This window comes from Plecotus auritus (assembly GCF_963455305.1).
Source record: "Plecotus auritus genome assembly, chromosome: 7".
NCBI classification, from domain to species: Eukaryota; Metazoa; Chordata; class Mammalia; order Chiroptera; family Vespertilionidae; genus Plecotus; species Plecotus auritus.
Genome location: NC_137774.1, coordinates 59,151,769 through 59,164,551, shown reverse-complemented (window position 1 = coordinate 59,164,551; position 12,783 = coordinate 59,151,769). Strand labels below are relative to the sequence as shown.

At 50.7% G+C, this 12,783-nt stretch overlaps 1 protein-coding gene across 1 annotated transcript in view; it reads left to right on the top strand.

Moving 5' to 3' along the window:
- The window catches only part of GPR139 (G protein-coupled receptor 139), a gene marked incomplete at both ends in the record, with an annotated part of 37,597 nt that extends 25,220 nt beyond the window's left edge, over window positions 1–12,377 (top strand). Inside the window, one exon of the mRNA XM_080677412.1 lies at window positions 11,443–12,377. Coding sequence (XP_080533538.1) covers window positions 11,443–12,377 — 935 coding nt within the window. The remainder of the gene's footprint in view (window positions 1–11,442) is intronic.
- Between the last annotated feature and the right edge of the window lie 406 nt (window positions 12,378–12,783).

Genomic DNA, 12,783 nt, shown 5'->3' with positions numbered 1-12,783 from the left:
TCAAGCACCTACTCTGTGCTGGGCATGGTGCTGGCCATTAAGGACGTGGCCCCAAACACAGCAGACACAGAGCTGCCCGTCCAGAGCCCCCATGTCAGGATGACCCCAGAGCTCCCGTGCCAGGATGACCGAGGAGAGAGAGGACAGAATGCATCTGAGAGGCATTTCCATAGAGAATCTGCTGCACGTGGCCTTGCAGGGAGGCAACAAAACTTACTGCGAATCTCCGGGGTGGGGGGCTATCATTGGTAACGACCAAGATATGACTGTATAAGCTTCTGAAATGTGTGACAATCTCTTCATCTAGAAAAAGGAGATGAGAGCAATGAGATTAGAACTTTTAAAAATTTATGAATGCTTTGAGAATATGGGTTGCAAAGAAATTAGCAGATATTTTAATTGTCTGCTCTCTCACTGCTGATACCAATCAGGTGACCTCTGAACTGTCTCATGATGACTAACATTTGCCTAAATAAGCACTTTCCCAGTTTGCAAAGCTGCTCACCCAGCCCCCATTGTCCCCTTAAGTCCCCACAACCTCCTCAGGGGGTTGCAAAGCAATTTCCCTGAGGTTAGCACACTGGGTTCTCAGGTCCCTTTTCCCCACGACCCACACACCAGCCATGCCTGTCGCTTACATGCAGCGTGCTTCCCAGCATCCTTGACTTTGCGTGGCAGTTCCCTCTGCCCAGAGAGAAGCCCATCCCTCCGTATTCCACCATGGAACCCCTGCTCACTCCAGGGACCCTGGCGAGGCGGGGAAAGGCCTTTGCGCCCTGGTTAGCATGAAGGTGCAGAAGGCCTGGGCAGCCTGGAGTCGGAGCAGCCAACAGCATGCACATCAGGGTGGCAGCAGGCCACAGGCGCACGTCCTGCTCCACAGCTGACTCGGGTGTCACCGGCAGCAATGCACAGGTGGGCCTGCGTGTAGCTCAGGCCTTTGTGACTTCCTAGCTGTTACTCTTGTGGGTCTGTCAGCCTCGTCCTAAATGCCCACCTCTAGGAAAGGACCCAATAACATCCACCTTCAAAGTAAAGCAAGCAGCAGTGGCTACTAAGCATAAAACACGTATCCAGGCTTCGGGCATAGAATACAGATCGTTAAATAGAAGCTATTATTTTTATGATTAAGACCACTTGATTGGAGAAACCAAGATGGCGGCATAGGTAAACACCTAAACTGATGCCTTGCACAATTTCAAAACTACAACTAAAAGACAAAACGGACATCATCCAGAAACACAGGAAGGCTGGCTGAGTGGAAATTCTACAACTAGAAGGAAAGAGAAAAGAACACTGAGACTCAGAGGAGCTGCAGGAAGCAGAGGTACTGAGACACGCGTGCAGAGGGGACTGGCAACTGAGGGAGTGGCTGGCTTTCTCAAGCGGGAGGGGGATGGAAGCCCCCGACTGTGCTGAACTCCAGTTCCGGGTGAGACTCTGGGAACCCAGACTCATTAGGGGAGAAACTGGACTGTCTGGCAGTAAGCGAAACTCGAGGGCGGCTTTCTCTCAAAGGTGCCTGCAGTGATTACTGCGGGACACTGAGACCCAGGGGCCTCTTAGGGCAGGGCTGATGGGAAACCAATGCTGTCTGCTCCACCCTGAGACTCTGCCCCATCCAAGCTGAGCACAGAGGCTTTTGCAAGTCTTGTCTCATAAGGATGTCTCCATCACAGAAGTTCTCCCAGTGTAGACACAGCTGATCCTCACAGCCAACTGGCCTGCAGATCAATTCCTCCCAGTGATACCAACAACAATCAAGGCTTAACTACAACAAGACTGTGCACACAGCCCACAAAGGGGTGCACCAAGAGTGTTCACCTCAGGTAACTGGGGAGGCTGAGCTACTGGGCCCTATAGGACACCTAGCACTCAAAGCCACTCTATCAACTCAGGGAAGCAGCCAAAATGCGGAGACAAAGAAACAGATAACAAATGAAAGAAATGGAGGAAAGCAAACGACTGGATATAGAGTTCAAAACCATGGTTATAAGGTTTTTCAAGAGTTTTCTAAAAAAGGCTGATAAATTTAGTGAGACCCTCGAGGATATGAAAAAGAACCAACTAGAAATTAAGCATACATTGACTGAAATAAAAATAATATACAGAGATCTAACAGCAGACTAGAGGATCACAAGAATCAAGTCAAAGATTTGAAATACAAAGAAGCAAAAAACACTCAACTGGAAAAGCAAAAAGAAAAAAGAATCCAAAAATATGAACATAGTGTAAGGAGCCTCTGGGACAACTTCAAGAGTACCAACATCCAAATTACGGGGGTGCCAGAAGAAGAGAGAGAACAAGATACTAAAAACCTATTTGAAGAAATAATGACAGAAAACTTCCCCCACCTGGTGAAAGAAATAGACTTACAAGTCCAGGAAGTGCACAGAACCCCAAACAAAAGGAATCCAAAGAGGACCACACCAAGACACATCATAATTAAAATGCCAAGAGCAAAAGACAAAGAGAGAATATTAAAAGCAGCAAGAGAAAAACAGTTAGTTACCTACAAGGGAGCACCATATGATTGTCAGCTGATTTCTCAACAGAAACTATGCAGGCCAGACGGGAGTGGCAAGAAATATTCAAAGTGGTGAATAGCAAGAACCTACAACCAAGATTACTCTACCCAGCAAAGCTATCATTCAGAATTGAAGGTCAGAGAAAGAGCTTCACAGATAAGAAAAAGCTAAAGGAGTTCATCACCACCAAACAGTATTATATGAAATGCTGAAAGGTATTCTTTAAGAAGAGAAAGAAGAAGAAAAAGGTAAAGATAAAAATTATGAACAACAAACACATATTTATCAACAAGTGAATCAGGGGCATAGAAAGGGAGTGGACTGACAATTCTCAGGGGGAAAGGGGTATGGGGGGTGTGGGAAGAGATTGGACAAAAATCATACCCCTATGGATAAGGACAGTGCAGGGGGGGGGGGGAGTAAGGGCAGAGGGTGGGGTGGGAACCGGGTGGAGGGGAGCTATGGGGGGGAAAAAAAGAGGAACAATTATAATAATCTGAACAATAAAGATTTATTAAATTTAAAAAAATGATTAAGACCACTTACCTCATGGCAGGAGAACATATAGAACCCGTTATCATCTTCATCACTGTTGCTGCTACTGCTGCCATGATTATCTACATCCTCATTTATTTCTAACTAGAGGCCTGATGCACGGAGATTCATGCAAGAATGGGCCTTCCTTCCCCTGGCCACCTTTGCTCCGGCCGGAGCCATCTTTTTGCTCCTGCCCAGAACTGCCTTTCCACTTTCCCATGCTGTCCAGAGGCCTGGAGCAGCTGGGGTGGTGCAGAATGCATGCGTCTCATCCCACCCCCAGCCGCTCATGCCTGTGTATGCAAATTAACCTTCCATCTTTGTTGGGTTAATTTGCATACTCACTCCTGATTGGCTGGTGGGCATCACAAAGGTACAGTCAATTTGCACCTTACTCTTTTATTAGTGTAGAAGGGAAATGCCCACCTGCTTTTCCCACTAACGCGGCCCCTATCCTCCCTTGAAAATGATGTGGGAGGAGTCTGTTTTGTCATAGGCAGGAGGACAGCAAAGTGGTGGAGTCATCAATCTCTCTTCACCAGGGCAGGACAAGCTGGGTCCTGGAGGCTGGACAGAGTGGATGCGGAAGTATAGGAAGGGGAACTGAGTAGGCAAAGGCCCAGAGGCAGGGAGAGTGGGGCTTAGCCAGGACAGAGGGTCGGCAGGAGTGAAATGGGGTGCAGAGGGGAGCAGAGGCCACAGTTGGTGTCTTCTATGCAGCCCCTACTCTCCTAAGCCCTTTGTGTGCATTTACCTACCTACCTGTTACACACCCACTAGGGCAGAGTGGATGCTGACCTGGCTAGGGCGGAGTGGATGCTGACCCGGCTAGGGCGGAGTGGATGCTGACCCGGCTAGGGCGGAGTGGATGCTGACCCGGCTAGGGCGGAGTGGATGCTGACCCGGCTAAGGCGGAGTGGACACTGACCCCGCTAGGGCCGAATGGACGCTGACCCGGCTAGGGCAGAGTGGACGCTGACCCAGCTAGGATGGAGTGGATGCTGACCCGGCTAGGGTGGAGTGGACGCTGACCTGGCTAGGGCAGAATGGATGCTGACCCACTAGGGCAGAGTAGATGCTGACCCACTAGAGTGGAGTGGATGCTGCACTCTCTCTGCCCCTCCAAATGTGCACAGGTGGGTTTTTAGAAGTTTCCAAACATAAAACCATTTCCGTATAATTAAGCCTCCTTAACCTACATGTTACTGGGCTGTGTGCATTAGCTGACGGCACAAAAACCACTTTTTCCAACCAGAGCAAGTGCTTCCTGAGGTGCTCAGGCAATCAGACATTGTGTTCTGGGCATGGCCTGTCCCTACCCATCCACACCTCCTGGCACAGGTGCTGCCACGTCAGCGTCACCTGTGCTGGGAGAACACAGGGCCCCTGGGGGACAATGTCCACCAGGACAGCAGCCTGAGAGGGCATGCAGTCGACGATGGACACCAGAGAGCTTCCAGTATTCTTTTATTTTGTTTTGTTTATTAAATTTATTGGGGTAACATTGGTTAATATGATCATAGAGGTTTCAATATTACAAGATCTGTACAGCACACTGTGTGCTCACCGCCCAAATCTTCTCCCATCACCATATGTTGGGACCCCTTCACTTCCCACTCCCTTCCCTCTGTGTCCACCAGTTTCAGTTTTCTTGTTTCAGTCTTGTATTTAGGTCTTTGATCCATTTTGAATTAATATTTGTACATGAGGACAAACTGTAATCCTGTGTCATTCTTTTGCATGACAAATATCTCTGATGACTATAGATGCAAAAATCCTAAACAAAATACTAGCAAATCAAATGCAACAGTGCACCAAAAATAATAATACATCATAACCTATAATGATAAAAGCCTAGGTGGCCCTCGCGTCATCACATGACGCCCTCGCGTCATCACAAGATGGCCACCCCCACGTCGTCACAAGATGGCTGCCACAAGATGACCAGCAGGGGAGGGCAGTTGGGGGCGATCAGGCTGGCAGGGGAGCAGTTAGGCATCAATCAGGCTGGCAGGGGAGCGGTTAGGGGGCAATCAGGCAGGCAGGCAGGTGAGCAGTTAGGAGCCAGTCCTGGATTGTGAGAGGGATGTCCGACTGCCTGAGGGATTGGGCCTAAATCAGCAGTCGGACATCCCCCGAGGGGTCCCAGATTGGAGAGGGTGCAAGCTGGGCTGAGGGACACCACCCCCCTTCCAGGTGTACAAATTTCATGCACCAGGCCTCTAGTAATACATAATAATAAACCATCATTCAAGGGTCACAAGAATGGCTCAACACACTCAAATCAATAAATATAATACACCACATCAACAAAAGGAAGGATAAAATATATGATCTTATCAAGAGATGTAGAAAAAGCATTTGATAAGTTACAACATCCATTATGATTAAAACACTCAATAAAATAGGAGTAGAAGACAAGTACCTTAACATAATAAAGGCCATATATGACAAACCCTCAGCTAGTATACTCAATGGTGAAAGCTTTTCCTCTAAGATCAGGAACAAGACAAGGATGCCCACTCTCACCTTTCTTATTCAGTATAGTGCTGGAAGGCCTAGCCAGAGCAATGAGGCAAGAGAAGGAAATAAAAGGATCCAAATAGGGAAGGAAGAAGCCAAACTGTCACTTTTTGCAGATGACATGATTCTGTTTATAGAAAACCCTAAGACTCCACATAAAAAACTATTAGAAACAATAAACAAATACAGTCAGGTTGTGGGATATGAAATCAATGTGCAAAATCCATTGCCTTGCTGTATACTAACAACAAAACTTCAGAAATGAAAAAATAATTCCTTTTGCAGTTGCAACCAAAAGAATAAAATACCTAGGAATGAACTTAACAAAGAATGTGAAAGACCTATATACTGAAAATTACAAAGCATTATTGAAAAAGGCACAACAAAATGGAAAAATATCCTGTGTTCATGGATTGGAAGAATCAACATAGATACAATGGCTATATTACCCAAAGCAATATACAGACTTAATGCAATCCCTATCAAAATCCCAATGTCATTTTTTAAAGAAATAGAACGAGAAACCATCAGATTTGTAGGGAGCCACAAAAGACCCTGAATAGCAATCCTGAGAAAAAAGAACAAAGCTAGAGGTATCAGCTACCTGATGCAAGTAACGCCTCTCCCAAGTGACCCACAATGGTAAATGCTCAGTCAAGGGAACTGTGGTTAATAAATGTACCAGTTGCTGTTAAGTGTGCTCAGCTCGTGTGTAACAGGTGTGATAACTGGGTAACTGATTCCTTTGTGTCCAACCTCAGTCATCTTCTCACCCCTCCTGAACCTCAGCCTTTCTCATGGACACCCAGGGAGTGGACATGATACACACGCTATTAGTGAGGCGTTAACCTGGATAGTTAATATTAGATAACAGTTCATGAAGATGTGAGCTCAGGCCGGATGTGGGGTACGCCTGGGACAGCCTCCAGCGGCTCTGAAGGACCAGAGGCCGTCTCTTTCACACTCTGCCTTTGCACATGCTGTTCGCTCCTGAAGAACCTTGTGGCCCATCTGCCCCTTAGACTCTCACCTTCACCGGACGTGAGGTGTGATCCTGTCATTATTATTATGGCTGTACTATCAACTGGACCCTTTTTTGCAGAGCTGGGAACAGAAGCCCTGGGAGGAGGGCTGGTCCCTGGGGACATGGGGTCCATGTCAGATCCCAGTCTCACCTGAGGTGGGTCCCCTGCCTGTCCCCCACTCACCCACCACAGCCAGTTCCGTGGCCCTGGTAACCAGCTGCAGAAAAGACACCCGTGTCCCAAGTGTCTGCCTTGGGCAAGTGGGTGATAGAAACAGGGAGGGCACTGGACTGCGGCAGTGGCTGAAGCTGGAACCCCACGGTGGAAAGTGGGAGGTGGGAGGTGGGACCACTGTCCCTGGAAACTTCCTGCTCTGCCCCGGGGAGCTGCAGACAGAGCCTCCTGAGGACCCCGCTGTCTCAGCGGCGCAAAGGCCAAGTGCCAAGTCCTGCCAGCACCGCCTTTCATTTCCCTTTCCTTCCAGCTGTGAGGGAGGTGCCGACTTCCGAGGGGCAGTGTCCCCCCCCCCCCCCATGCAGTTCAGTCTCCTGTTCCCACCTGGTCTGCACAAGGGCCACCCCTAGAGCAGCTGAAAGAACACTGGGACTGCTCGTGGTGTCAGGGTCTGTCTGCATGTGTCTGCAAGTCCTGGGGGCTGATTCTTCTGGTGCAAACGAGCAGAAGACAAGCCACTGGAGGAGGAAGGATGCACTTAACTCATGGGGGTGGGGGGGGGAGGGTTGAAAGGGGCGGATGGCTCTCCTTTGGGAAATTCACATGGACATAACTTAGAGGGCAGAGACGGAGGGTTTGCAGAATGTAGTCCCGGGAGTTTACTCGCTGAGATAAGCAAGTCCCTGTCCTTTTCTGAAGGCCTGCATGGACCAGGAAACCAGATGTCAGGGCTGCTCTTGTCCGTGTGCCTGCCATTGCAGTGAGGAAGTTCTTCTTGGTATCTGACCTAAAACTCTTGTAGCTTGGGCCCGAGCTCTTTGCTTACAAATCCTCTTAGCTGCCTTTAGGAAGGAAGGGGGGAGGAGGGAGAAATAGTGTGTTACCCTTTAAACAAGCATTTTTACTTTGGGGAGTTTATTTGACAGAAATATATAAAGGTCTGCAGAGGGAGCACCCCAAAGGCAAGTATTCAAAGAACCAATGGTGACCCTGGAACGCGCTGTCACTCCAGCCAGAGTCTATTGGTCAAAGTTCAGTCACAGAACCAGCTCCAACTCAGGAAGAGGAGCCTGCGCACGGCGGGAGCTGGGGCCTCAGAGGCTGCGCACCGCGTCAGCTCGGAACAGAGGGCTCCGCAGACCTGCACTTTCTCAGGCATCACCCAGGAGAGGAAGGCCGGCTGCTGTGCTGGCTCACCTGCCCCGCGGTGTGACTCAGTCACTGGGCCACTCGGGCGCTGAGGCTCTCAGATGCCAGCGCCCGCTCCCAGCCTGGCCGCCAAGAGGAGCGAGACAGTGTGCCAGCTGCTTAACCGCGCCCTGTCCACAGTGAGCGCTCCATAGAAGTCAGCTGCTAATGGTGTTACACACTGCCACGCCTAACTTTTTACAAGTGTGTTTTCCGTTTGTAATTGAAAAAAATAGTTTCCAAAGACGGAAAAGAAAAAGAAACCTCGCAGCACTAAGAGATATAAACTCGGAATTCGCAGCCCCTGTCAGGAAATGCCCTGGAGACCTGGCCCCGCTCTGGGCCGGTCCTGGTGGGGTCTGGCGGCCTCCTGGGTGCTCCCTCAGCCACTCCCCTAACCCTCTGGCGCTTCGGCACAGGAAGCTGCTGAGGGCGGGAAGTCAGTCCCCAGAATATGACCAAGAGGCTCTGCCATCACCAAGCCTGGGCTTTGTATCCCCAGCAGTTCACACCTGCTGTTGACGCCACTGACAGAGGGTCCTCCTTCCAGAAGCGCTGAGGACCCTGGGCGCCCAGGGCACTGGCGGGGTGGCTGCTTTCCTGGAGCCTTAGAGTCTTGGATTAGTTGGAGAGAGAAGCTGAAGCAGGACTGCAGGCTGTGAGACCAGGGCTTCTGCTCCCCACAGACACAATGCTCGGCCCACACCACCCCCTGTGTCTAGGGAAAAGCGTGCCTCTGGGAAGGAGAACGTTTTTGATGCGGGGAATTACAGCAAATGACACTCCTTACAAGTTAAACCTCAACCTTCTCATTTCGAGAAAATCAATCCACAAGCGGCGCTCCTCGCCCTGCGGGCCTCTGGTGTGCGCGTCTGTTTCATGCAAGGATCTCCCAGGTGGCGGTGGAGGGGCCCCGGGCATCTACCTGCACAGAACGCAGGGTCTGCGGCTTAGTTTCCCAAGAGAGGCAGTGAGCAGAGACTTAGGCAAGGTCCGCTGTGAATACCGAGCGGTTGTGAGGTTGCATGATGGAGGCATTCATTAGATGGGACGGAGACATTTGAAAGCGTTTGATGGAGAGGTTTGGCAGCACCCATCAAGCAGAGTTCAACTGGGGCTGAGAGACAGTGGTGAATACATATAACATTCTTTTCTGGGGAGACCCCAGCATATATTTATTCCTGCCTCTTTAGGGGTGGGGTGTGAGAGAACGTGGGCATGGCTCGATGGATAGAAAAAATAGGTTGAGAAATGAGGTGCTTTTCTAAGTCAGGGGGACAGGAATCCCTTTCCTCCAGCTAATAACCTTTCCTATGACCCAAATCAGCAGAGCAGAGTTGGGCATGCCTTAGAGTCAGGCGAGCTAGAGTTGCCTGCTCCCTCCCACCTAAAAATCCAAGCCTTAGTTTCCTCATCTGTAAAATGGGGATGTGGGAGTGATAAGAGACCTTCTTTCTCTTCCATGATTATCAAGCTCATTCCCACCTCAGGGGCTTTGCACTTACCATTCCCACTGCCTGGAATGCTTTTCCCAAATATATGTATGTATAATGTGTGTGCATATATAAGCACATATTGACATGTTTGTGTATCTGTTTGCATGTCTATATGTGTATATATAAACAGATCTAGACATATATAGATGTGTGTATATCTACTTGCAGAGATATGTCTACACAGTATAGGTATGTATATGAATAAACAAATTGCAGCACATTTACACACAGGAATGCCATAGAGCTGTTAAAAGGAGTGAAAGAGATCTGCAAATATCCAAAAACACACAGGCCTCAAGAACTAGCATTGAGTGAAAAAAGCAGCTGGATATGGCCTCACTAAAAGGAAATAAGAGCAGACAGCATGGCCCTGAGACTCGGCACTGTGGCTGCCCCTAAGGGAGCAAGAGGAGGCAGGAAAGGATGGGGAAGAGGAGGGAGGGAAAGGGTGGGACTGCAGGGCCCCAGCCGGTGTGGCTCAGTGGATAGAGCGTCAGCCTGTGGACTGAAGGGTCCTGGGTTCAGATCAAGGGCACATACCTCGGTTTCAGGCTCCTGGGCCCTCATCAGGGCTCGTGCAGGAGGCAACCAATCAATGTCTCTCTCACATTAGTGTTTCTTTCTGTCTCTCCATCTCCCTTCCACTCTCTCTAAAAATCAATGCAGAAAATATCCTTGGATGAGGATTAAAAAAATAAAATTAAAAATATATTTAAAAATACACAATTGGACTTCAGGGAGAAAAGGGAGGAGGGAGAGAATGGCCTGTGGGAATCTAAGAGGACTTCAGCTGTGTGGATAGAGTCATTTCTTAAAAAAAAAAAAAAAAAAAAAAAAGAACTGAAGCAAATAAGACAAAATGTTACAGTTTTTTTAACTTCTGTGCCCTGGGGTATGTATATTTCAAGACATATTTTACATGCAAACTATTGCTTAATATTTTAAAGGGAGGGAGAGAAAGGAAAAGAGATTCCAGCCCCTATTCCAGCTTTGCCACTGGACGTCAGACAGAGGACATGGGTTCTCTGAGGCGGGGTCTCACAAAGGATGGGTAACACTCAGAGTTCGGGCTGCCCCGCAAGCTGCGGAGCTGAGGCGGCTGAGTGGCGTCCAGGGCGCCATGCCCTGTGGTGGCAGAGTGCATCTCCAGCGCCTTTCCAGAGGCACCCTATTCAGAGAGACATTTGTTTTCAAAACTGACCAGCAATCATGTGGATGCAGCTTCAAACAAATCTGACCCCAAGAGAAATAATATGGTGCTGCTGTCCAAGCAAAAGCTCTGTGCGCCACATTGCATGGACATAGGTAAGCATAGGGCATGTGCTAACGGTGATTGTCCGGGCAGAGGAGTACATGGGTGGTTGGAGGGAAATTTTACTTTCCTCTGTTGTTATTTTAAATTATGTGCCATGTGTGTAGATTACCTACTCAAAAAACAAACATCACCTATTTATTTATTAACAGTATTATTATTTTTAAATTAATTTAAAGGCCAGGATCTTCTCCACTCCTTCCATTCTAAACCCACTAAAAAGGAGAGGCCCTGAGTCCAATTTCCAAAAGGCTCTTAGGCGGGTGTATAGTCGGTCTCCTACCTGAACACACCCAGCCCCATATTGCCTTGAGGTCGGACAAAGAGAGAGAGGGTGGGGGCTTGGTGCTGAGGTGATTCCCTGTGACGTTACTCACTGACTGGGAGGCTGGGCAGGTTCCTTCAGCTCCCTGGGCCCCGGGGCAGCCCCGCCTGCTCTATGAGAGGAAAAAGTAAATTGCAACATGAGCATCAAACTGTCAAAGCAGCACCGGCACATCCACAGAAGGTGTGCTTTGCAGGGCAAAGGTGATCTCGCCAAAGCCTTGGCTCTGACCCTTCCACTCCCTCAGGAGGGCCGGTCGCCTGTACCCAGGCCCCACTGCGGCCAGTTAGACCTTCTCTCTTCCGAGATAAAGCAGGTCCTCCTCTCCCCGCAGCGAACATCCTGACGGTGATCATCCTGTCCCGGCTGGTGGCGCGGAGGCAGAAGTCCTCCTACAACTACCTCCTGGCGCTGGCCGCTGCCGACATCCTGGTCCTCTTCTTCATCGTGTTCGTGGACTTCCTGCTGGAGGACTTCATCCTGCGCGCCCAGATGCCCGTGGTGCCCAACCAGGTGGTGGGCGTGCTGGAGTTCTCCGCCATCCACACCTCCACCTGGATCACCGTGCCGCTCACGGTGGACCGCTACATCGCCGTCTGCCACCCGCTGCGCTACCACGCCGTGTCCTACCCCGCGCGCGCCCGCAGGGTCATTGCGGGCGTGTATGCCGCCTGCCTACTCACCAGCGTCCCCTACTACTGGTGGCCCAACCTCTGGGCAGAGGGCCACTCCAGCTCCGCCGCGCACCACGCGCTCGTCTGGGCGCACTGCGTCACCGTCTACCTGGTGCCCTGCTCCATCTTCTTCGCCCTGAACTCGGCCATCGTGCGCCGGCTGCGGCGGAGGAGCGCGCTCCGCCTGCGCGGCTGCCCCGCGGGCCGCACCACCGCCATCCTGCTCGCCGTCACCTCGGCCTTTGCCGCGCTCTGGGCGCCGCGCATCGCCGTGATCCTCTACCGTCTGTACGGCGCGCCCCTGAGGAACCGCGGGCTGGCCCACGTGGTAGCGGACGTGGCCAACATGCTGGCGCTGCTGAACACGGCCGTCAACTTCTTCCTCTACTGCTTCATCAGCAGGCGCTTCCGCGCGCTGGCGGCCGCCACTCTCAGGGCGCTGTTCACCTGCCGCAAGCAGCCCGCGCAGTTTTCCGCCAGCCACAACTTCTCCATCACCAGCAGCCCCTGGATCTCTCCCGCCAACTCGCACTGCATCAAGATGCTGGTGTACCAGTACGACAGGGACGGGCAGCCTGCCAGAGCATCCCCGTGACCCGGCTGATCCATTCCCAGGTAGGAGGGCGGCGACCAGAGACTGCCTGCCTCCAGGGGCTGCGCAGCTCAGACTGTGGGTGAGAAAAGATAGAGAAGAGCGAAGGCCATGCGTCTCGTTTCCACTTGTGCCATTATTTTCACAAAGGCACGGTGACAGCTAAAGTCCCTACCAGTTCGAAGGTCGTGTCATCATCCTGTGGCCAGCAAGGACGGGAGTAGAGAAATGTGTGAAATAGTCTGTGACTTGGCCTTGGTGCTGGCCACACTCATTCGCAACTGTATGTGGCGCATGAGCCGCAGTACCCCCCAGCGGAGCCACTCTTCAAGAGCTGAGGTCACCCGCCGCTTCCCCGTGCTCTTCCCAGCAGCCAGCAGTGCTGACCAATTTGGGATTTTTCTGGGGT